The 27,031-nt window shown below is 42.2% G+C and overlaps 1 protein-coding gene across 1 annotated transcript; it reads right to left on the reverse strand.

Annotated features, from left to right (window-relative positions):
• Positions 1-306: 306 nt before the first annotated feature.
• Positions 307-26,152, reverse strand: HECA (hdc homolog, cell cycle regulator). Its single transcript, XM_029962729.1, has 6 exons — positions 25,840-26,152; positions 25,472-25,681; positions 10,474-11,514; positions 7,248-7,402; positions 4,602-4,643; positions 307-549 (listed from the first exon to the last, which is right to left on the reverse strand). Exons 1-6 carry the CDS (start codon positions 26,150-26,152, stop codon positions 469-471), a joined length of 1,842 nt encoding a protein of 613 aa, XP_029818589.1. The 3' UTR covers positions 307-468.
• Positions 26,153-27,031: the final 879 nt, after the last annotated feature.

Below are 27,031 nucleotides of genomic sequence, written 5' to 3' on the forward strand. Positions count from 1 at the left end.
AGCTGGCATAGCACATGGGCGTTCCTGAAACAGCTCCCGCAGGACGTGCTGTGCTACACACGGAGCACTTCCAACGTCAACAAAGTGAACAGGACTTCAGTGTGGCAAGGTGGCACATCACATCACCCACCACCACCCTTTTAGGACAGCTGTCTCCAAAATTATTACAATTAAGTTTCACTTTAACTGACACCAAAAACCTGGTTTTATTGTGCCCTTTAAACTTAAGGCAACTAGAGTAATTCTAGAAAGAGTAGGTGTAAGAAACTAGTCCAGAGAAGAACAGGGAAAGAAGAACCAACACCATTAGCTGTCTGGTATTTATTACTTTTTAATACAGAGAAGCCACAACAAAATATTCTCTAACAACACATGTAATTGATATCATAACCAATTATTTTAATTTCATCAACATTCATTTGCTATGTACATATTCTTCCATCTGCAAAAGTGCAATCCAAGAATGTCTCAACAAGGAACCTTTTGGACAAGTATATTTTCGAGGGGTTTTCTCACCAGTGGCCTTACAACATGTTTGTCCTTGGTTACCTGTTACAGCAAAGTGAAGAGTACATGGGGGGAAAAAGGGAAAAAAGAAAGAAATTGGGTTAGATGCCTCCCTAGTAGGAATATTCCCTATTTTCCCAATTAAACTCACGAATACACTGCTCACTACTGGAGATGTTAATGCAAATAGACTGTAGAATAGTCTATGGGCTGGCTACAGAACACTGTAGTTTTAATGACTCCGCAGCATTAGATGGAACAACAATTTTAGGCTGTTCACCTTGGTAGATGTCAAATTACACATCAGCATGTAAAAGATGTCCATTTGGTTAGTTATGGTCATCAGAATTTACTTGGAAACATCCTACTGATGGATGAAATAATTTTTACACATCCAAAATATGACATCTATCTAAATGCAAGCCTCTCCTATGGAAAGGAGAGTTAACTACTGGAAAGAAAAGCATTTGCACATGCAACTCCTATTACTATCACAAGGAGTAACGTGCACTTAAGGAGAGTAGAATGAACCTCCAAATCCAGAGATTTGGAGGTTTGGACTGTATTCTCGTTTACAAAACATATTTCAGGCAAATTTAATCTGACCACGGGTCAGCTTAAAAAAAACCACACAGCACCAGAAAAATGAAAGGTAATGAAGAATAAACTTTAGCCGAACAAGCAAAGCAAGCAGCTCCCTAGCTAGGGAAATAATTTCCCTTTTGACACATTTATAAGCTCATAACTACTTCCAATGCTTGTCAAGACAGAAAGCAAAGCCAATTGTGGTCTACTTTAACCTCCAAAGTAGCCATTATGTCCCAAAGAAGTTACATTTGCCCTTCTACTTAGGCAAAACTCTCATGGTCAGAGGCAGGGGCTGACTCCTTGACTGTAATCTGCAGTTACAAAAAATACTGCATTTTGCAGTAACCCAAGAACAGGTTTCAGCACCAGCAAGAAGCAGGGAAAGCCTCTACAAATTAGGGACAATTTACTTTGGAGTGAAAGTTCAGAGGAATCTTTCTGTAGCTCAGATGGTTTCCATCAAGGATCATTTTTACAGTGCTACGTGTGCTGCTAGCCTCCAGTTGAGAGTGTTTTGCAAGAAAATAGGCATTTCCTCAAGCAGCAGGTAAGACTCACTTAACAACAGAATTAAAAGGAAAAGCTGATGGAGAACTAAACTGTTTTCTTGGATAGATTTGTATGTAAATCCTTGTCACTGCTAAGACTTAAAATACGCTTCTCCCTTCCCATTTTCTCAGTCTGCTCCATTCCTACTTTTGACTTGGATATACTGTACAATCTCCCATACACTTGTGTTTTTAAAGCTGGCCAAATTCCCTTTCCTCCACATCTACTCATTCTCGATTGTCACACATACATGTTTAGAGAGACATCTAAGAACTTAAAGAACAGAATTATAAATTAAGCTACTCTAAGGGAAGAAAGTGAACAAGCATCTAGGACTCCAGATACCACTTCTCCCCTACCATGTGCATTGTACAATGACACCTCCCCTCATCAGTGCACGAAAAAGTGGGTGCACAATGCCATTAGCCTATGTGGGAAGTAACACCCTAGATTCCCGGCATGTGTGACTGGCACTCAAGACCGAACACTAGAGGAAGAAATGTATCCTTTAATGTTTCTCATTACAGGAGCTTTGTCTTTGCTGCATGATTTCAGGCTGCTAGGGCAGTCTAGCCATTGTCTGTCTGGTGTGATTCTCATGGTACTGCCAGTAAATGCAACTCCAAGTTTGTTAGCCACCCTAACTCCATGAGCCTGCTCAGTGCACCATCAAAGCTGAAGAGCTCATCCTTCCCAAGGAGTTGATCCAAATTATAATTTCATTGCCCTCCATAAGGGAAGTCTACACTGCACAGCTAATTAGGTTTTATCTCCTAGAAACCTTCTTCCAGCCCAGGTATGCCCAGGCCAGCTCCTGCTCCTATGAACAATTTTTACAGTGCTGGTCCCACTGCAACTGGGCTTGGTGTAATGTTGTGGTAGCCATGGGACAGTGTTAGAAGTCTCTCAAAGTCCTTCCCATAATTCTCCTTGAAGAGGAAACAGGGGACAACTGAACAAAACCCAAGGATGTGCTGCAGACCCAAAACCAAGCTCAGGAGCGGTGACTGAAGGAGAAGAGCACCAGTGAAGAAGGCTACCACAGCCTGCTAACACTGCTGTTTAGACTAGCAATGGATCACATGAGCTGGGTGGCTTTTAAGGACATAACCACTCAAGTTAGCAGTAAGTCACTTGTGCCCACGTAAACCCTCTGTGCAACTTGAGTATTACTCAAAGAGTAGCTAATGCTAAAACAACCTAATTCTGCAGTGAAGATAGCCAGGAAATAAAACCGTGAACTTGGCATTTTTACACTCAAAGAAATATGGGTATTCAGCTTGAGTTTTATGTGCATGTCCATTTCTTAACTTAGCAGAAAGCATAATTCCCAGTCCAATACAGGAAAAACTTTCTTGGCCTCTGACTTTTTTGTTTCTTTCCCAGTGCGGCAGAGTATCAGGGCCATTTTCAAGACCGTGATTTTGACAGATACATTCTTTAAAAAGATTCTAATTTGGAAAACAAAAAAACTTAAGAAAAAAAAAATCCCATCTCGTAAACAGAAACAACCCCCAAACTTCTCAAGTGGACAAACACGTCATAAATACACTACAAAGAAAAGCAAAAAAACCAAACCTCCCGTAAGTCTCAACTGATTTGAGAAACCAAGCAAAAGAATAATGACCTATTTTAAAAAAATTTATTTAAGCAAAGGAGAAATGGGAATCAAGAAACAACAACTGCAGAGTCTACAGGGCCAAACTCTCTGTTACAAATTCACTGCCTAATGCAGTCTGTTATGTACAGCACAGAGGCATGTAGAAAGTAAATATGCTAAGTTTGCTTTCTTAAAATGTCTCCACGTTTTTAGATCCTAAACTGAACACAATTCTGAAATATGAAGATGCAGCAATTAATTGTTTTAAAAAGTGATGTCATGTTTTGTACTCAGTACCTCTCAGCTCTTACAGATCTGAGGGCCCAGATCCCACTTCATGGTTCTCCTTCCACATCAGTCACACCAGTCTAGAGCAGGCAGCAAAGCCTCAGCCCCAGCAGGCACGTACAAACACATACCCACTCAGCTCAGCCAGTTCCTTCTCTAAAATGTCTGTGAAGAAATACCTTTAAATAAAGCATTTTAAGATCTCCAGCTTGTTTTGGTATGAGCAGATGACCCAGCTGGGCACATGACAGCCCCGTTGGAAGCAGCACTATTGCCATGAGGGCAGTGGACATCAAACACACATAGCAGGAAGATGCTATGCCAAAACAAAAAACCTCATTCAAGATTGCATCTGCTGGCATAATTTACATTCACTTGTCATGATACCCTAGTTTACTCCTGTTTTGGGAAATCTGAAAGAAAGCCTGCTGAGGGGACTGGCAGGACTAGCAGCATAGAGCCAGCTCCGGCGCCTGTGAGGACCGATTAAAAGGCTGAATGAATTCAGCACTAACAGAACCATTTCTTTCCAAGGATTTCCCATTTTCACCAAGCTGGAGGAACGACCCTACACAACTACCCATTTTTCAACTGGACATATTTCTCTGTCCTGTATGTCTCCCCATACCCTTGCTATAAACTGTATTACAATTATACAAAAAAATAAACCCAAATCATTTTTAGCTGATCTTTACCCCATACTTGGGGTATATTCAAAGGCCATTAAATTGGCTTGCCTCCAACCTTCACAGAGATCATGTCAGGAGGATTCTGGTTTTAACGACATATATATATATATATATACATATTAATATGTACACTGACAAAGAAGCTGCTCTTTCAGTTAGAAAAGAAACTAAATTTCATCACAGAATGAATCCTATAAAAAGATATGTAATAAAGTTGAAATACCCATAAAATAGCTATTACTAAAGCAAAGCTTTCGTCAATAAGCCTCCAAAACTTTAAATGAAGAAAATGGCTTCACGAAGTGGTAGTCTAGATTTCCACAGTGAGGACACTGCTGGACATTGCTGTATTCAGAAAAATACTGCATGCCAATCCGTACATCTATTACTGGCTTCCCACAGTGCTTGCAGTTCAGTCGAGCCTGCAAACAACAAACAAACAAAAAACACTTTTTAAACAACCAAACTCACCTCTGGAAAACGAAGGTGCCAGAGGCAGCCCCTTGCCCTCCCCAGCAGGAGAATGGGTCAGTCAGGAAATTGGCAGTAATGGGATCTGCTAGCAAGGACATTCCTCACCTGGACTGGTAACTCACAGGTATGCACCATATATTTCACATTAAATATCACCACCAAATTCTGGAGAGTAGGTCAAGTCCCATTCTGACTGACGAGAGGCAGAGAATTTCAAGGTTTGTGTACACAAATGATTGTTTTGTTTTGCCTAATCTCTGAACCAATTCCTCAATCTCCAGCACAAGAAGTGCTGTCTCAATAAATTATTAATGAAGCCCCAAAGCACAGAGAGAAATTTTATATTTGTGCCACAATTCAACCATTTCAGCTGACACTTGAACATCATCTGTCCGTGAAATATATAAGCATTTTAATCCTTTGGCTTAACAAATGTATAACTCAATCTACTTTATCAGCAGAACATGATATTGTTGTCACCTTAAGTAGTTATTTAACCATTTGTAATACTTATCAGGATACACAAACTAAACCTCACTTCAAGCACAAAAACTATTCTACAAAATCAACTGAGAAAAAAGCAACATTAACTGGGTGGATATGAGAAATTAAAGGTCAAAGGTGAGGACAGACAGAGCCATTAATATTCAGCTGTTACAAAAAAGTGAGTCTTCAGAAGGAATCTAGCTGAGAAATACAGCCCATCTGATGTAAAGAAAGCAACAGGCAGCATGAAAGCTCAGCAGGTCTTTCAGCAGAAGCAGAAGGGATTTGAGATTGTAAAGGAGTTTAAGAGTAAAGGTAGCAAAAGAGCAAGGGTCTGAGCTGTACTGTAGCTTAACCTTACAGCCCAATACGCTAATGAAAGCTTCAGCTCTTCACTGAAATGAACAAAAAAGTATTGTCTATGGCCACCTTGATTTAAGGGATTTTCCTGGATGAGGAGAGGAGGAAATTATTAAAGTACTATTCCTGTTGAGACCAGACTCAAAAAGAAACTAATCAACAGCTTCACAGCCATCTGTTCTGCTTGAAAAGCAGAAATTCTAAGAAATACAATCTATTAGATTATGAATTTTTATTAATTTCTTAACCAAAATGTTTTCTCCTTTGCTGCTGTCCAGCACATCAGTTAAGTCTTAGTAACCTGACAGAGGCTTTATTCTTCATGTAAATTTGTGGTGTAGAATTAAATATTTTGAAATAAGGCATGAAATTATTCAAAATAAAATCAGCAAGGCAATTTGGAGTTAAATCATATACCATATTTAAATGTCATTCCTCTGTATGCATGGAATCACCTGTAACAATCATGGTGAAACAATAATGTGTATTATCTGGCAACTACAGTCACTGCAGTTAATGACTTTATAATCAGTTCTGATACCATGTACTGTCACACTGTCCATTAATCACGTAATTAAGGGTCTCAATGAGCTCTTAATTCTTGTATTATACATTCTACAGAAGTAATTCAGATTTAAAGTTGCTACCTTTTACAAAGATAGCAAGTCAGCATCAGTGTTTTATCTTTAAAAGTCCCTAGTTTTTAAAGTTAAATTTTCAAGAAACACTAAATTTGGAGGCAGAGTATCTGGCTGTAGTTATAACTGGCTATCAATGTCATCTTAACTAGCAGCAGAAACACCACCTGTCTTTAGAGCAACGCATTTTCGTAAATATGTTAGATTTAAAATAAATTGCCATTTTTCATATTGACAAAATGGTATTTTAGATTGCTCTTAAGTACGCACATCACCACGAAGTGAGCACAGTTTGAACATGTGCATCTCTGCGAGGCTCCTGTCCTAACCTACCAACAACACCTCTGTGTCCGAGCATCTGGAGCGGACCACTGAGATCATTCCCAGAGAAATGCTTTTTTTGCAGCTGTCTACCCCTACCTGCACAGCAGAAATGCTCTGTCCATCACAAAGACAATTCTCTTGAATGCTAACTAACCTGCTGTCTTGGGCACATGTCTACTCTGGAGTAGCCCCAAGCCTTGGATCTTCCTCACTCAAGGTATAGATTAGGTGAGCATTTAATAAAAACTACGTTGCTTCAGGCTGTGGTGGATGAAGCACCATCACCAGAGTCAGTCACAGCAAAGATTAAGGAGAGCTGAGTAATCTCCAAGCATAAAGACACTTTAGACCTTTCTGTTCCCTTGGAGCTTTTTTGCTACAATTATGATAAAACATGATTTATGAACTAAAAAAATCTGAAAACATGAAACAGCTGCTGAAAATGTGGATTATATCTGATGCTAGTGATGCGGCACTGGATTTAATAGCAAATGCATTTAAGGGGGCTTTTTTTAAAACCAAAAGTATTAACCATTGACCATTGCAATGCCTTTTGTCTAGCTATAGGCTGTTGTACCTCTTAAGACAAAGGGACATGGACCCAGCCAGCTTTCTTGTATTCCACTCATAGGTACAGACTGCAAAAGAAGGATGGAAGGAGGAAAGGGAGAAGAGATACACAAACCTTGACTTTATCATCATCAGCAATTTCACCTTAGAGTCTTATTTATGTATAGTACTAACCTGACAACAGGGAGATGCTGCCAGAATATCGTAGGTATACATAGTTCCCAGCTGATGCCAGCTTCCATCCCATCGGGACTTGCACTTGATGCAGATAATTTTGTGAACCCCTTCTAAGCAGTCTACACAAACAGCATAGAGGTGCATAAGCCTTCCTGTGGACAGGAAAGACATATCTTCATGAGACAAATCAGAAGATTAAAAGAGACACATTTTCTGCAATGTGCTATCTGATCTTTAGTGACACAAATCACACCTTTTTTTTTTTCCTTTATAAAGGATGAATGATAAAAGTATAAAAAGCTTCTCTATGGGAAATACATAGGATTTGACTAAAGCTATTTTCCATGCATGCAGAACTCAGGAATTAGTCATCACCCTGCCCACTCTCCCTTCCATCATTTGCTGGTAGAACTTAGCAAAATATTTTATAAAAGGAGTTGCTAAACCTCCAAGAACAGATGCCAGGTTAAGCTGTAAGATCAGCTGCTGTGTTTCCAAAACCAGGATTTTGCCCTCGCTTCATCCCCACCTGACAGAAGAAGTGAAGTGCTGAAGTTTATTAGCAAACTTGGTACAGATTCATTTCACAACTTGCCAGAATCTTCCAGCAAAGAGGGAACTAAGGATCTAATCCCCACAGAAAAAGCAACAGTTAAAAGAGTCATTTTTTTCATGTATTTTCTTCTGACCATTCATTAAGAATATTTAAAAACATTACGTATTACACATACAGAGTTTAACATGCCATGAACTATGAATATATTGAGCTCTATCATGACTTTAGGCTCTGTATGCACAATGACTTTCAAAGCCTGAGTTATATTTATTTTCAAAAAATCAAGTGTTTCAGACTTGGAAATCAAATATTTTCACTACGTACATGTGATTAAAATCACCAATGCAAAATCTGAGATCAAATTTCACAAAAAACAAAAAAACCCTACACAGATTACAAAGATCTGGCACACAGATTATTATGCCTGATTTGTAATGACTAAATTGATTTGTAGTTTAATAGTTGGTTATTAGAAGTGGGCTGACATAGAGTACTAATTCTGTAACATACCATATTTTGCACTGCTAGAAAATACAAAGCTAAGCAGTACTGCAGTTACAGATCAGCAACATAACAGGACTGTGTATAATATGTGTTCATTTTGGATTGCAATTTGTGCTCTTTAGCATCAAAGTACAGAACACATCACAAACTGTAATTTAACAGACACACATCCTGTATCTCTTCTAGACATATGGGAACAAAATATTAATAATTTATGATTAGTCTATATCAGACATTTCTGAAATTAATAGTTTGGGTTTTAGCTTGTTTTGGTTTTTTAAGCCAACTATTTTAGAAAAACAAGAAGAAAAAATAGACTCTTCTTAAAATATATATACTAAGTAAACATGCTAGTATGAGCTGGTAAAAATTGAGTTATTCCACACTGGCATAATTGGCTTTAGAAAACGTGATGCAATGAGACTAAAGCGCAAATATAATAAACTCTGTTCCTAAAGCAAGCACTTGACATTGGTGATGTTCAAATAATTCCACACACAGAAGTTGGGTTGTGCCAGAAGATACATAACTTTCCCCATCTGAGGTTATGCACTGTTTCTGCACATTAAGATACTACGTTTCCCTATCACTTAATTTTCAGGATCCTTGTTATAAAGGAAACAAGGCACCTGGTATCTTAAACCCACCTGAAATAAAAGAAGTAATTTGATGTACTTAAAAGAAAATAACAGTCTGGAACAGCACCTTACAGCTTAAAAATTTCATTTCAAAGCGCACTTCTGACAATAAACCATTTCACCCAGGACAAGGAGGTAAAAATTTTAACAATTAATTATTCACAGCAACTTGTCTGAGCAGGTTTTTCAGATATATCATCCAACAGTTAAAAAGTAATTAATTACAAAAAGTAAAATTTCACAGAGTTTCATTCTTAGTGGCAAACATTAACAAATGATGAGTTACATTATTACTAAACCAGCTATTAGTACTGATAAAATGACAAGCACCTTGTGCTTGACTCCCCACCAAAGCAAATAAGCATTGTTATCTCATATACGTATATTCTGTTTATCCTGGAACTTTTTTAGCATGTATATTTGCCTATTGTTTTTTCTCCTTGAACTATATTAGGCAAGACAGAAACAATAATGTCAGCATGAATACAGTTCAGCGATTTAGTGCACAGTGATTTAAGGAAAGGAAAAAAATAAAATACAAAGTTTGTTGAGCAAAGGAATGTTACGTAACATATGACAGTGCATGGGATATAAAAAAATTTATTAAAAGGTGAGAAACTTCAATGTTAAAATACCTCTCATTAATCACTTACCAACACACTTTTCAACATATAATTCTATGCTTCTGAACTCCAAACTATGAATACTCTGACTTATTTTAGCCATGCTGTCTGCCAGTAGGCTGCAGGACAGGCATGTCTAGCTGTATACCACCTGATCACTTAGTTCGAGCCTTCGGGAAGAGCTGAAGCTCATGCTAGCCCACATTCATTTGTTTCTCTAGGAGAAAAAAAACACATGCCTTGGTCTCATCTCAGAGCTGGGACATGATGAGGACACAGTTCAAACAGGTAGCAGTTTGGAAATAAGTCTAAAACCCTCACTACTATACTGCTGCTTCAACCTACCATCCTAAAAGCTTACCTTTACTATGTCCAACCTCTCCAGGCCAGTGTTAACATAGGTCAGACTATAGTCTTTTCCATATGAAAAAAATAACAGTTTGCTACAAAACAAAACCGATATTCTCTGGTCTGAAAGCAAATGAGAGGCACCTCACCCTCATCAGTGGTACAAATACAACTTTCACCCATGCTACAGCACTGCACTTTTAAAATTAAAAGGTTGATGTGTATCTTGGAGTAAAGTTCACGACAGATAAAGGAGCATGCAAAACAGACTGGCTGGAAAACATTCCCATGGTCTACCTAGAAATCAGATAAGAAATCTTTTAGTTGTAAACACAAACACAAGGCATGGACGTTCCTACAGAGTATTTGCTTTCTGTAATTCCTTCTAAGTGTTTCAATTTGATCCACGCGAGTACTTTGGACATTACTTTAGGCTTTACTGAACTCCTTAAAAATGCAGAATAGGGATGAAAATCTATAATGGAGGGGGACAGGGCACAGAAGGCAGTTCCATCATTTAATGAAACCTAGTATGACTGACAGACAACCTGTACCTTGAAGGTGACAGGGAACATCATATTCAATCTCATCATGTCTTGATGGGCTAAGGAATAGGGTCCCATCCACCAGCGGAAACTGTTCAAACACTGGCAGCGCCCTGTGGCATAGAGCACAGTTTACAACGTTCCTGTGGCTGGCACTGAGAGCAGCAAGGATGAACTTCCGAAGGTCCTCCCCTTGGCCCACCTGGGCATCGTCTTCCATCCGCACATGGAAAGTATTCAATTTATGCCTGGGGATGTGAGTGAGCAGCTCAGATAGATCGAGCCTTCTCAAAAACTGCACAGGAGCATCGAAGTGTCCTGACCTATGTGCTTGCAAGCCAGCTGCCCCATAATCAAAATGTGCATTCCTGAACATGCCCCCACCAGCCATGTTCTTCTTATGAGGCTCCAGGTGAATGGCGTTCTTCAAAAACTCTCCCAAGTATCTTGAGGAACGAGGCCCACTGAAGTGTGTGGGGGCAAGAATAGAGTAGCCAGTGGGCGGGGACTGGCCAGGAGAGACACAAGGTGAACGAACGGCGTAGCTGCCACCCATCACACCCTTCTCTTGGGAGTTCTGCCTGTCCATCGAATGCCTTCGCTGGAGGTCATTACTCAAGCCTTTCTGGGGCTTGTTGGCCGGCCTGCCCTTTTTGGCCTCCTCTGTTGACTCTGCCATGGACCTTCCCGTATTCTTCTCCAACACTGATTTCTTTTTCTTATCATCCTGCATTCGCTTCACCTGGTACCAGTCAGTGTCCTTCTTTAAATGACCCTGCCCACACCGACAGGAGCAAAAGCGAAAAGCCAGGTCATATCCCTTCTTGGTCCACATGTTTTGGCGACACTGCTTTTCGTTCCAGCTCCTGGCTCTGCCAATGCAATTGAACTGGACGAGGATGCTGCTTTCCCACTCGTAGAAGCACTGAAGGTGCATCCAAGTGCTGTAAGGACAATGCTCATTGTTGCATATAACCTTCTGGTAGTCATCCTTCTCCAGGTCCACTGGCCTTCCAAAGCTACAGATCAGTGGAGTAGCACAAGGAGCTTCTGTGGAAGATAAAACAGATACATTAATAACTTAATAGTCTATTTATTGCAATACTTTTTTAAAGACCATGACAAACACACAAGTTCTTATGGCCCATATTACTGAGGGGCCACAAGCACTACCTCTGAGTCAGTGCAAAAAGCAGTATTTTCCAAAAAGAGTTAAGCATGTGAAAGGAGATATGGAAATGCAGGAATAAAGAAACAAAACAACATCACAGTGTGTTTAGTATTCAAAACCAAAACACCTCACAAGCATTAGCCCTCCTCAAGCGTTTGCAGATACTGTTTCAAGACCTTAAGAAGCAAGCAGAAAGCTTTGTGAATGTTTCTGGAGGGTTGCTTTGAAGCCTGAGAGGCCACATGGAGAGAACACTGTTTGAAAAACAAGTAAGCAATACAGCGCAGCTCCACAATCACAGGGAGAGGCAGGAATTGATCTTTTCTTTGGGACTGAGCAAGAGACAACAGCTAGGGAGAGGAGGAAGCAGACTACTTTGAAAAGCAAGACAAACAGCTTATATTCCTAGTACAGAAAGGAGGGCCTTCATTACATTGCTTAGGCAAATACAGACTATGTCATCACCAGTGACATCCTGGATAGCTAAATTTCACAAACCAAACACTTCTGCAGCACCAACAGGTTAAAAAAAACAAATGCCACATGGTCTTTTATCATCAAAGTAGCAGCTTTTGCTATACCATTGAGCAAACAACAGTTTACTTCAATCATCTCCTGGCAACAAAGTCAGCTTTTACACAAAAAATGTTCTACAAAAATATGTTCTGCATTTATTGACTCATGACATTTTCTGGTCCTTCAAAAATACCCAGGACTACATATGACTCCCACTGCTGGCTGCTCTGTTGCAGCTGGGAGGCACAAAAGGGGCCGGAAATTTTCTATTGCAGTTTCTGTATGAACTTTTTAGATGCTTATTCAAGTATTACAAATATTTCTTCTCTGTATTTCTGTCTTCCTAATTCCTCCACTTGTCATGATCCTCTTCTTATGAATCCCGTAGTAAAACAAGCTTTAGCAAATATTCATGACTTCTGATTTCTTTCTAGAAATTTATGATTTATTACAATTTGCTAAAAAAACTTTAGATCCATACTTGGAAAAGGTAATCTCATCACTTACACGTGGTCATTACAAGTAACTTTGCTGACCTGATTCAGGATTTCTTAGCCACAACTACTGCATCAGGAAAAGCCACTACGGCTGTCTGGAATTTAGTTCAGAAGGAACCACCTTCAGAAGCTGATTTCAGAGAGGATGGGGCAGATTTAGATAAATAATTTGAGACAGTACAGGGAGCCATAAGGGAATGGAATCCATCATATCCGACTGTGGCATACACTGGTATTCATTTATCCATTTATAATACTCTACAATAGCAAACATATATAAGGTACAAAGGCTGTTGTGGTAGCATACAAATTGTTTGATCTGGGGAGAATCAAATGTGACAGAATATATTGCCAGATTGCAAATATGGTTGTTGACTCCTGCGACCTATAGAGGCAAAGATGCCCTGACCATTAAAGTAATCACTAGACCAACTCAGGGTAGCACCACACAGCTCAACAAATTCTTTGGCAGTTGAGGAAACACTGGATCGAGAGACAGAAAGAAATTACCGATCCAACATGGCTGTCAGGCTGCCTTTTAACCTCTGTATGGCTGCATTCAAATACTAGTAGACTCCTTCAGGGTATTCCATGGTCAAGTGCTGCCTCACCCCATGTACACAACACAACACAGTACAGCTCCCTGCTGTTTCCCTGCCTCAGCTATAGTTCCAAGATCTACAGCAGAGGTACAGAGAGCCTTGTTGAGAGAGACAGTCATGATCCAGGTTTTTTTTCCTTAGGACCTTAAATTTCTATCTGATAAGCAGGGAAAAAAAACATCACTTGGTTGCACTGTTTTTAATCCCATTCTTATCACTGCTAGCATAAATAATACGATGTAATTTGAAGTGGAATAATAGGTTTTACACTGCTACGTTTACTTTTACTCAGACTCTAAGTAACAGACACACTACCCATCATCACCTGTCCTCCAGCAGCAATACACGTGATGTTTTACAAAGGATCTTTACCACACTAGGTGTTTTGCTCCTTCCCAACAAGTTTTTGTAAAATGCTATAAACAAACAAAATCTTCAAGGTTACCTTCAGTAAATTCAAGATTACTGTATCTCTTAAGACTATTTATGTACACAGAAGAAACAGGCACAAATAGCACAAAAAAACCTCTCCTGAGCCACTCCCTGGAAGATGCCACATCCTTCACCTCTTTTCTTGGCCTCTGTTTCTAATGCCAGAAGTGGACCAATTGCACGGAGAATTTACTGCAACACTTTTCCTTCGAGGACTCACCTACAAACTGCAAGCAAAGCACACTGCCAAAAACTGTCTTTTAAAGCAGAAAAAGCCTATTTCATTTCAAAATATGGATATGTTCAGTCATTAAAAACACATTACCAAACTGGAGAGAACATAGACGAGAGAGGCTTTCCCTAGGGACTTTTCGGAGGTTCCTTCTATACCAGAGGTACTAACATGAACAATTCTCACTTATGCATTTCCTGTATTCATCTATTTTGATACATGTTCCTTACCACCACCACCACAAGGAGGCAGGAAAGGAAGAACATGCCAAAAATCCACTTGTACTCTCCCCGTGTTTCGGATAGTAAATGTTCTAACAATTGCAGGTATAATTATGGCTGACAGCTGAGAAAGTTACTATACAGAGAAGTCTAGAACTGAATGAAGACCCTACGCTTGTTCATCCATACTGGCATAGTTACCTGACTAAAAAAAGTGTTTTCTTGATTAGCCTTTGAACATATTTTTTGTTTTGTACACAAAAACATATGATCTCTAGCCCCCTGAGAAGTTTACAGACTCTTCACTATGTGGCAAAAAAATGAAATTAATAAGTGACTGAAATACAAAAAAAATTACCACAGCCCATGATTTCCACAGAACACATTCACAATTATTCATTATGATCATGTACTGGGTGTCCAGAGGCTAATGTAAGGGCAACCTTCAACATACTTTTTTCCCTTTTCCTAGTTGGTCAATGGAAGTATACTGTGGAATGAGATCTTTTCCAGCTTCTTGAGAACTTACAGATGTCAGACTACCTGAGGAACTTCCCATACAGCATAACTATGAACAAAAAAAAGCTTCAAGTTTTGGACAGTGATGTCTTCTTCAACATTTAAGTTAACTAGATGATTACTAAGTTTTCAGACATTACCTCACCTGATCTTCTATCTACCCAGTGTGAATTGGCTGGTCACTTAATCACCATAGCAAAAACAGGTCTAGAGTAGCTGGAAGAAAGCAAGAGAATGAAAAAGCCTTCCCCCTTCCAAAAGACACCAGTGAATTGTTAAACTGTGGCACTGAGATCACTTTGGAAACCATCGCTGCTAAGAGGAGAAGCTGGTCTCTACTCAGCTCTTCTGGGCACTCCCCTGACACTTCACTACTGTCACTTTAGCAGCGTAAGAAATACTCGGTAGAAAACTAACAGGTCTCTCTGCCATGCTGCCATGCTCCACAGCACGGTTTTGTGCCATGCCAGTCAAAGCACCTGCCTTCACTGATACAGATTTGCTATTCTGAAGTCTGCTCGTTTGCAGAAGGCCTTGATTGAACTACAGCAGTATTTCCACAAGAGAAACTGAAGAGCCCAGAATGGCTAATTAAAATTGTCTCAGTAGAAAGTTCTACCACTTCTGTAGTATCCCTGTATTTAAGAAAGCAAAAAACTCCACTACCTGAAAAGCATACGGAAGCCTCAAGCCAACATTTGGTTCTGCCTAACATTTCCATTTCCAGCAGGCCTATCTGTACAAAACAGACTGTACAGGACTGAACATCCCTTGCAGACTTCTCTCCATCCATGTCTCCTGCCAAACATAACCATGCCACATGTTCCTGCATGAAGAATAAATGAGAAACAGAAAACAGCTATTTTTGTGCAACTTTCCCAGTTCACGGCAACAGATATGACTTAAGAGCAAAAGAGACAGCATTCAGATCAGTATGGGAGCCACTTTTTAGCAAATGTGAAGACCTGTTTCCATCAGTTCACATCCTCGAAAGTGGTCTGGGCTATTTAATCACCATTTTATAGATGAGACAGAACGTTTATTACAATACTACAAAACTTTCAAAATTCTTGTTATCAAGCCCTTGTACTTCCCATAACTAAAAATGTCAAGAGAGATGATAATGGGGAGTAAATAGAAATTCACAAGGCCAAACTGCCCATCTACACCTGCAGCCCCAAGCTGGTTTGTCATCTAAATATAATCTGCTTCCAAGTAGTAGCTCAACAGGTTTCTGGTTTCCAAAGTTATGAAACTGAACTTCAGGAAAAATGAAAGATTACCTGGTATGAGAGCAGCATCCATTATTCCAGCTGCCCCTTCTGAAAGAATGCCAAAATAATGATAAAAGAACTTCTATTTAACTCTCAGTTTCAAGATGCATTTCACAGCCTAAGAGAACAAAGCAAGACAGAGTACAATTTTGTGTAGTGGAACAGCTTCAATGTAGGCTGTCAAGTTGCAACTACAGGCACATGCTGCTTCTTTCCAGAAGTTATGTTTCCACATAAAAAAAACAGGTTTTCTCATATTCCTCTGTAATGATTTGGAACAGTAATTCTGAAAATAGTTGCAAGGAGCAGTACATAAATTTCTTCAAAAACAGATGTGACATACAATATTCCACACAAACATACATTTGAGCAAAGACAGCTCATTGTTTAAACAAGGTTGTGTTTTATGTTTGACAGAACTACCACAAAATTAACTTTTCTTTCAAAAAACGAGGACATGACAGAAGATTGCAAGGAAGCTGGAATGGGTTGTTTGGCTTTTTCTCAGTTTTTCTGTTCAGGTTTATAAACATCAGTAAAAGCCAGGAACAGAAACAGACATCTGAGATAAACCTCTTTCAACAAAAAAACGCCCACATGAACTGGTTTCTACCTTTTAATAAAAAAGAGAGGGGGTATATGAAGACCATCCTTCCCATTTCATGACCCAAATCAAAGCAGCAGAACAACGGCTGCCTGAGGAACTTCCCCCGGTGAAGTAAATTGAGGAGAATGTTGTTTACTTCTGTTTACACATCCGTCATAAAACCAAAGTTGCATCCAGCAAGCCAAATGTAATGATTCCATGGCTTCAGTTTCGTGACTGCTCTCATTTGTTCCAAGTCCTCCGTGTAGATGCCTAAAGCAAAATTGGCTCTTCCCCCGCCACGCTCCCACATTATCTATTGTGTTAAGCACCAGAGTTTTTCAGTCAGTGGACAGAAACACATAATTATTTCCCATACTCGTCAGCACAGGTTTCAGCTCACTGCACAGACTTGCCATTGCTGGTAAAGCTCAAGGGAGGTGTTAAACATGTGAGGCTGGGAGCAGAGGAGAGGGAAGTGCAGTGGCTGCTGGAAAAGGCAGCCCTACTGTCACCTTAAAACAATTGTCAGGTAACAGGAGGTTGTTATGGGTCTGGAAAAAGTAATCATCAAAAAAAAAAAAAAGGTAAGGTCTTGGCACCAGATCAGTTGCAAGACAGTTACTATGGCTTGCTCTTGGTCTACCGTTACTCTACCATCTCATCACCTATGCCAAGGACACTTTATTTGCCAGCACATTACGTAGGCCAGAGGGGTATCTGTGGGACACATACTTTGCAAATCAAGCACTTTAACCTCTACTCTGCTTTCCCATGAACACTGCTCTCTTCACAACCCTACACACTAGGAATTGTTCACTCTGCCAGTGTGAACCAGAGCTGAGTCATTCCCATGGAAGGTTACTCCCTACCAACCATCTGCAAGAATCTTCTGAATTTCCTCTGCCATCAGCAGCATAGCTTTATTTTAATTGAAGTCACACAATACTACTGTGCTAATACTGTAATGCAGCTATAATATAGAAAATAAATCACCACCACAACAACAAAACAGACAGAAACAGAAACTTGAACTAATTGTTTGCTTGGCTGAACCCTGGAATACAATCTAATATTCAAAAGATTATCAAGATGTGATAAAATGGTATTGCCATACCCATAACTGGCTAAACAGTACAAATCATATGGCAATATAGAAATGATCATCCACCTTCTTGAGAGCCTGAATGCAGCAGAAGAATAGAATGAGAAAAAATATTTCCCAAGTGGATCCAAAAGGCAGGCTTGGATCTTCAGTGAAGCAACAGCAAACAACAGCTAACAAACAGTAAGAGAAGTCTTTCAGAATAGTTCAGCTCACTGCTTATATTTGTAACATTCACTGATGATAAGTGATGTGTCTTCAAAACTTCTTAAGCAATCTTTACCAGTTGATCAATATTAAAGCTTCCAATCAAGAGGGAAGGGAAAAAAACAAGACAGCAGTACGTGGCAAACCACCTTTAACACCAGCTTTCTTCTGTGTCATGAGACTCCCTCACACATTCTTGGAAAGAGAAGCTGAGGCTTCCATTTTCAGAGAGCAACAGACAGTGCCACTGACTCCAGACAACTCCTCATCACAAAGGCGGTCTGGCTGGTAGCTTTATACGCATAAGCACCTACGTACTGCCACTGAGGTGCCAATCTGGAGTTCAATCCTACCTTCAAGGACCAGGTAAGCTGCAATCAATATTTATGCTCAGAAGGGTTTTAAGGAGAACAAAGCCATAAGCAGCCCAGCTCCTTCACATGCTTTACCCCCTGTGCAAGATGTCACTAATTCTATTAAGTGAGCAGTCACATGAAGTGATCACCTTCCCCTAGAAAGGATTTCAGGTAATTTGGAGCTGATAAACTCTGATTCATCTGGGAATTCAGATGGCAGGACTATCTCCATGCACTTCACCTATGCTAATTTCACACCTGGTCTCCAAGGGAATCTCTTCACAATAAAAAAATAAGAAGCCTAGAAACTATACAACAGTAGGAAGATGCCATGGAAATCATGAAGGCTTAACTCATACCTGCCACATTAACACCTTCTAACTTACAGCACAGCCTGACCTAATGGCTGTTTATGAAATCAGTGTGATACGAAGTCAGTTATCTGAGGCTCTCATTCAACCACCCACTCCCAGCTAAGACATCACCTCACCAAAGTAAGGCAGAAAGTCAAGCACAAAACTGTACAAACTAAGGAGGATAGGCACTTACATCTGCACAATAATTTTGCAGTTTGTTTACACAGCCATCTGTGCTCCAAGCTGGACCAACTGCCTACACTGCTGAAATCCATCATATGAGAATTCACATGGTCTTGTACAAGTCACCATAATCTGCACAGTTATCATCTAGCCAACTTAGCCAGCTTCTTTGCATTTAATATGTTTCATCCAAATACAGACAACAACTCCATCACCAGCTTTGGCTTTTGCTTAGGATGCGCAGGTCCTCTCTGCATAGGAGAAATCTTGCCCTGGCTTGTGCTGTAGTACCCTGAATTCAACTGAAAATATCCCCAATTCACCATACCAAAGAGAACAGACCTAAGCCTCTAGCTGTATCAGTACCAGAACAACTAAAGCCAATGCACTCCTGATACTCCCATGCGAACTCCAAGTTGGTTTAAAGAGGTCAGGCAACAACTGGTTCTACATCCCATATGCAATCGTGCCCTAGCCAGGAAGACTCCTTGCACTCCTCAGCATTGGGTGGATTTTTCTGGTGACCTCCACTGTGGTGAATGCAGAGATTAGTGACTATCTCAAGCCTGGCGGGCCTTAATGTGTTTTGAACATTGGCTATTGCTTAGTCTGCACATGAATCATCCTCACAGAAGAGCACTTCCAGCACTAAACCCTCTCATTTTAGTCTTCCAAGAGCTTTTAATAACTTGAACTGTTATAGAGAACTAACCTTGGCGCCTAAAGAAACAGACGTTTTAATAAGTAAAGTAAGACTCTAATGCACCTGCCTAGTAAGTTTTCAGCTGCAAACTCCAACTCATGCTGGGAATAAAGAGATAACCGTGGCATGCAGTAGATACCCTAATACCAAGTACAGATGTAAATGCTGCAGGCTGGACTCACCCAGACTGAGAGCCAGTTAGCCACCAGACCCAGTCCAAAAGCACGAGAAGGCAGAAGAGAAAAGAAAATAGGTTGAATCAAGTGGTATCAGCACCTCCTATAGTTTCAAGTCTGGGGATGTTTTTGTCATTGGGCTATCCTTCCCAAGCTTCATTGTGACAGACTGTACTTTATTTCCCATGCTAAAGCCTAAAGAAGCTGGTAGAAACTCAGTGGGAAACAGGAGATGCAGTACCCAGCATCTCTGAAAGACAGCGGCTCCTGAGCAAGGAGCTGTTGGTTCCCATAGACGTCTCTCTCACGATGCTATGCTGGCTCTCAGCCCTGTCATGTACCGTCTTTGGCATCTGTGCAGTACACAGAAACCTGAACTGCACACTGTTCCCAAAACGGGTATCAGTAGCACAGAAGTGGAGGTTGAGAGTGCCAGACATACTCAAACAGCCAGGCTCTAAGAGAAGCTACCTCCTCTCCCAGCAGGCATTCAAGACAGGAACAACGGCAACATCCCCCTCAAGCCTGGGAAGGAGGACTGACAGATTCGGAGACAAAGATATGAAGGCTGAAGTGAATGCTCTCAAGATAAATGTCACTAAAATCTACCAGGAAATGCCAGTGCTCCACTCAAGATCCCACAAGCTTTCAAAATGGAATTACCCACTCCAGTGACTAGATTACTGCTTTGAGAGGCCTCTTTGAAATTACCTGAATTTCTACCAAAACTGTTAAAGAAAGCTCATGCCTAATGCTATTATAATTTAGACACCTTGAAGATTAGCTATAATCACAGAATCATAGAATCAACCAGGTTGGAAAAGACCTCCAAGATCAAGTCCAACCCTTGATCCAACACCACCACGGTTACTAGACCATGGCACTAAGTGCCACATCCAGTCTCATCTTAAAAACCTCCAGGGACGGTGAATCTACCACCTCCCTGGGCAGCCCATTCCAATGTCTGATTACTCTCTCTGTAAAAATTTTTTCCTAATATTCAACCTAAACCTCCCCTGGCAGAATATTTTACTCTGAGCTGGATGCAAGGTTTACCTCCATTTTTTTCACTCACACACGCTGCAGGAAAAAAAGCAGAGAAGGATGGATGCCTACCAGTCATGAAAGTACTTTAATCTCAAAGGATGTCTCAATATGCAAGGCTGTAAGCGAGGCTGAAGAAAACTTATAAATGACTCCAAGGACTAGAAATTGTTTTGTCACTACTTGTTAGATCACTGGGAGTAAGATATGGGATGAGTACAGACAAAGAAAGGAATCAGTTCAAAAACTGTAGTTCCTTGTATGAAACAGAACAAACATCAAGCCTAACCCTTACTCATGAAAGTGCTACACTTGAGCAATGACTAACCACATGAACAGAGAATGCTGTCAGGTCACTGATAACCATTTTGATAGCAAATAACTTTAAAAAAAAACCTTAAATGGGTGTGTACGTGCTTGCATGAAAGAACAGTATTTGTGTTATTCATTAATACCATAGACATGATTCCATTTGCAAAGATTCGCAGAACATGAACTGTATTTGCTACCAAAGCATGTAATTGCATAGTTTTAAAAATTCTAAAACTAACATGAAAGTCCTTTCAAGCCTGATTTGCATTGAGACAGCAAAATTTGCATTCAATTGATTTCTGCAGTTAGACGAATGCAATGGAATTATGAAGCAAAATTATTTCCCTTTAGTAAATTAATAGGTATTAAATTCTGTAGTCACTGCAACAGAATAGAAACTTAATTTTCCAGGTGGCCTCACTGATATCAATGGGACTCCCTCAGGCTAAGTAATCAGAAGGTGCCAATACTGAATATCATTAGAGTGCCAAACTGGAACTGAATGTTATACGCAGCAGGGAACATTTGACAGCAAATATTAATCCAGGCTTAAATATTACTACAATTCATGCTCTGAAAATACGTTTTTAAATTAAACATTGCACTGACAAATTTTCTGGCCCTCTTTAACTATCCCACCTCCAGGATATAATTTCTGGTTTTTAGTAAATCATAATCGCTGGCCAATCACAGTTTTCAACACATTAGTTACTGTTGTGCTGATTTTCTTCTTCGTACACTTGTTCTACGTTACCATTTTTATTTGAAAGTACATAAGTCTTAAAAATTTGTGAAACTTAGGTAAAGAGTGTTCAAATCTGACACAAATCTGACCACTGGTTGCTCCACCTGACAGCCCACCAAGTTTCCAGCTCTGACACTTGTGCAGTTTAAGGGCTGACCTATACCAGAAGGGGAAAACTATGGTCTTAAAACAGGTGGCCAGTATACTGTTAAAACAACAATTCAGGAACAGCTTTTTCATTGAATTTAATTAAGCTGGCTTTATTTAACCCCATGTTAAAGGATAAAATACAGGTAGGGAGAGCTAGCTTCTTTCTTTCTCTCATCTCTTCACAGCACCAGTGTTGGAGAGACCAGAGTGACAAGAACAAGGAGATGAAGCAGCAAGATGCTAAGATAGCAACCACTAAGTGGAGGAAGAGGACCTGGGTCTACTGGACAATGACACCAAGAATGGAAACCAGCATGTAGAGACTAAAGCTAGAAGTTCAGAGGACAAAGGGATAAAACAGCTGGAGCTGATGGTGTAGGAGTGCCCAGCCTCAGCATGGCAGGAACAGAACAGGAATTTGCTACTCAGAGCCTCAGACCTGAAAGTAAACCCCATCGATCATTGTCCTCTTCTGCTGATCAGGGCAAAGTATCCACAAAATGTTACACTTCTTTATGTCTACAGATGAAGGGAACCAACTACTGCCATCAGGAATGCTGGTGTCAATGAGGTCGCACAATCCTATGCAGCTGCTGGCATAACGTTACATGATAACCACTCAGATTTTTTGGTTTGGTTATGAAAAGTAACCCAGAAAACCATCAAGAAAACTAAAAACATTTTAGAAACATTATTCAATCACTCTAAAGACAAGGACTCTAAGAAATGAGGCTTTCTGTGACACCACATCTCAGTGTCCCTGTACACTATGATACTGTTAAACTAGTCTACCCACACCCCACACTTCTCTCTCCCACAACCTGTGCCTCATTCAATGCAGAAAATGACCACTCCTTTCATCAAGAAAGATTACTCTATTATATACAGATTTCCTGCTTGGTCTAACTGAAGGGAGAGGAATGAAAAGCACAGCCACAGAATGTGAATCCTCTTTCTAGGCATCATCCCAATACCTGCTAAGAAATCACAGCGCAAGATGGAGAAAAGCCATCACATCTGTCAGTGGTTATGCTCTCTGTCTTCCTGATTCCCACGTACGACTGTAGAACCCTTCGAGCACAATTTGATTTCTGAACACGCAAAAATTAAAACATCACAACAACAACAACAAAAAAGCATAAACAGAGGCCCTCTTGGGGCAAGGGAAAAGCTGGTATTTCTCAGATATCATGCCAAAAACTGAATGATAGTTTGAGGGAAAATTGTGCGGGGATTGAAGCAAAATTTATCAAAAAGTAAAAGGGAACAACTTTCCACCGTAAAGGGGTGCTGTAACAGCAGTTCTCTACTACATAGCACCACTAGTCAGAGTTGCATGGATAAGCCCAGAGAAAATTAGAAAATTCTGTTTCATTATGGCACATGGGTGGGGGCAGAAATAATACATGGAACATAGAATGAACTCTGAAAACTTAAAAAAACCCATATCCGAATCACTATTTCTTTGTGAGTGAAGCAGAGTCCTGATGTGACTGCATAATTAGACTGTCATACTGACACCATGATGCAAAGCCAAGGTTTGCACAGACATTTTCAATTATTAAATCTGATGCTTTCATCTCTGCATACTTCTGTCTTGTCACATTAATGAAAGAAAACAGGTTATGTTATTATGACCATCCCTTGCTTTTCCAGGGTAAAGATAGAGTAGGAGACCGATGAGACCAGGCATATGCAAAATACTCTAGAACAGCATATGGTGACAATGCAGGAGAGAAGAATGAGCCTGGGGATCCACAGCACCAGTGAACCTGGGTAGCAGGAGTCACAGCATGAAGCTGCACAATCCAAAAGCAGCACGATGAAGAGCTTCCCTGCACCCAGCACACTTAATCCGCAACCCAGATAGTCTCCCATGAATAAGTGAGGCTTGATTGTGTACAGAACTCTGTTAACCTCACCACTCACTGCAGTAGGCCACATCCTCCATAAACTGCTTAGTGATCAGGCAACCCTAAAGTGAACAGCCTCTTACAAATGTCTTGAGTCTAGTAACGGGCTAGTTGTCTCCAAGGCCATGGCTACAGTACAGAGTTTCATTTCAGATTCATCGGTTTTGAAGACTTCAGGGAATCCATTATCATCATCTAATCTTTTCCTCGCATATGAGAGCCAGATTCCTAATTCTGTAGCATGTCAGGAACAGTTTCTCCTTTCATCTCCTGAACCAAAACTGTTGAAAGCTTTGGACTTACCAGTGAGAATACAATTCACGAAACTTACAGCTCAGGATTATCTGATGGGTAGTAGCCAGTGTAAAATAAAGCTAGCAACCACATCTACTCCTCCAGCCTTTATGATTATCTGAAAAGAAAGGTACGAGTAGATGCAATGATCCTGTCAAGGCAAGGATCAGGTGTGCTGACCAGGCACTTACAGCAAATGTCAAAGCTGATGTTGTACATCTGTTGTGAGGGGGGAAAAAACGGGGAGGGGAGGGACTTGGCAAAATAGTCAAGGATGTTTCTGAACACTGAAGTCATACAGAAGCAGGGAGAGAGAATAAAGGAGCACCTCAGGTTAGCTCTCAAACAGGCAAGTCTCAACTTCCGAGGAAGCTGGCCAGCACAGAGGAAGGATACGTCAGGCACCTGGCACACACAGTCTCACAGCTGAAGAAGACTAACAACCTGTCCAGCTAGAGAGGTGGACTACCACCCAGTGTTCAGTGGCATCACCTTCTGGGGCATCTGCAGATGGAACACCATCTCATTATCCACAGGCAAAAAGCCACACCAGAAATGCACCTCTGCTGCCACTTGTGCTTGAGCAAAAAAATTTCCAAACACTGCTTTTCCCCACCTAAATGAAAGCCAGCGGTGCCATGTATGAGACATCACCTGCAAAGTGAATGTTGGACACCATAATGAAGTCATGATAAAAATGCTCTAGAAATTCTCTAACTCCTGGTAACCTTTCTTTTTCTTTTTTTCCCCCCGTTGTTCACTCACTTAAAGCAAACAGTAAAGAAAAAGACCAAAACAAACCGAAAAAGGAAATTCTAAGCATTCTCCATGATTCTCTGGAGTAAGTAATACTCTTACAAAAGCAGTCTGGCAAACACCCTGTAAGCTGAAGTGATTCGTAATTAATTGCTACTATTTCCAAGGAAAAGTTTCCATTAAATAATACACAGGAATCAGACATCTTGAAAACCAAACTATGGCTCTTGAAACTGCCTTTGTGGCTAAAAGCAGCCAAGGCAAAACTACCACCACATAAAAGCAGCCAAGGCAAAACTACCACCACAAAGCATAGAACCAATTGTAGCTACCCTCTCACTTTTTGTAAAGCATCAAGAGTAAGAAGCTGACATCCAACTTGGGAAAGGAAAAAAGTCAAGAGTAGGGACTCCACGCCACAGTTTGTAAACCTAGCAGCAGACCTAAGAGGTGGAGTTTTTTTGGCTCAGCAAAAAGTGTAATAAAATCCTTGCCTGCCTTTAGTTTTAGCCTGACGTATCCTTTTACAGTAAAACAAACACGAATAGCAACGCAAGTTTCTGCAAGAAAACACCTTACCAAAATTGCTCCGAACCAAAACTCAACCCACCGACCAAAAGCACCATAAAATGGTTGATGAAAAAGTGAGTACGTTACCCTGACAAACCCAACTGCTGTACAACGGCAAACGAAACGGACCGAAAGGCAGGACTCCATTTTCAATCGTGATGAAATAAAGCGGGGATTTTTCAACTGAGCACCGAATCCGACGAGCCGCGGCCGATGCCGGCAGGCGTGCGCCTCCGCCGCCGGGGATGCGCTCTGCCGCGGACGGTTTCCCGCGGCCGGGCGCCCGCCGCCCACAGGCTACGGCAACGTGGCGCAGCGGGGCGCTTCACAGGACAACCGGCGGGGACAACCCGGCGGCGCAGCCCCGCCCCGCGCGCGTTCCGGGGAAGATCCCGGCCGGCAGCACCGGCCGCAGGGGGGTCGACACCGCCCTCCGCCCCGGGCACCCGCCGCACGTCCCCTCGCGCCGGGCGCGCCCCCGCTCCGCGGTTCCCACGCGCCGCACTCCGGGTCCGCGCCGCCTGGCCACCGCGGAGGCCGCGGGGCCGCGGCCCTGCGACACCGCTCTTGACCGTCTCGGGCGCCAGCGCCGCCGCGCGCCGATCCGCTGCCCGCGACCGCCGCCGCCGCGCCGCGGCCGCCGCTCCGGTCGCCACCTGGGCACGCCGCCCGCCGCGCGCGGTCGCCGCCGCCGCCGCCCGTTTCTGCTCGTCGCCGCTGGCTGTTGGCGCGGCTTGTTCTTCTTCCCTTGCGCCTTCTGTTCGGCATCGCGGCCCGGCGCGCCGCGGCGGGGCGGGCGGCGGCGGCGGCTTGCAGAAGGCGCCGCCGCCGCTACTTCGGCTTCATGCGGGGCGCGGCGGCGCGTGCAGCTGGCCGCGCCTCGCGTGGGCGGCAGGGCCCGGGGGGCTCGGGCCGGGGAGGGCGAAGGCGTGTTCCCGCTCTGGCCGCCGCAACTGCCCCTTCTTTCCTCCCGGAGCAGGCGCGGGCGGCGGCGGGAGCGGCGTGTGCGGGGGGGGCTGGGGCTGAGCCAGGCCGCGGGCAGGGGCAGGGTTTCTCGGGAAAGGGAAAGCCCGATCGACCGGCCGGCACGGGCGGCGGGATCGCAGCCGCTCCCGGGAAGGGACGGGGTTCGCGCCCCGCGCCGGGGAGACCAGAGCGGGGATCGGGGCTGTAGCCGGTTGCCCCCGCAGGCGGGGCGAGCGGGGGCCATGGGTCTCCCTGCGGGCTTCTCACGCCGGCCCTGGCCCGTGCGGTGAGGGCTGGGTCCCACCGGGGCATCCCAGGCGGTGTGAATGTCCAAACAGCGAGGAACAGTTGGAAAATGTCACCTGAGTGTGCAGGAATAAAAGGGGGGGGAAGGATGGGAGGAAACCAAAACAATGCGGTCTCATGTTGAGGGGTGGGTCAAGGAGCACAAAGCCTTACAACAGTCCAGCCCTGACTTTAGAATGCTCGTCTTCTGTGATTCCTGGTAGGGGTAGATCCGTGGGTGACGGATAACGGGACGAACCTTTAGGATATGAGTTGGATGAAGACATTCAAACTGCTGCACGCGCCTGGAGCAGAGCTGGAAGCACCGAGCCTCTACAGAGGTTTTGTGGAGGGGCAGCAGCCTCATTTTCTGCAGGAGCCCAGGAGTTCTCAGTG

Source organism: Manacus vitellinus, unplaced genomic scaffold (assembly GCF_001715985.3).
Source record: "Manacus vitellinus isolate BGI_N305 unplaced genomic scaffold, ASM171598v3 scaffold_4_pilon, whole genome shotgun sequence".
NCBI classification, from domain to species: domain Eukaryota; kingdom Metazoa; phylum Chordata; class Aves; order Passeriformes; family Pipridae; genus Manacus; species Manacus vitellinus.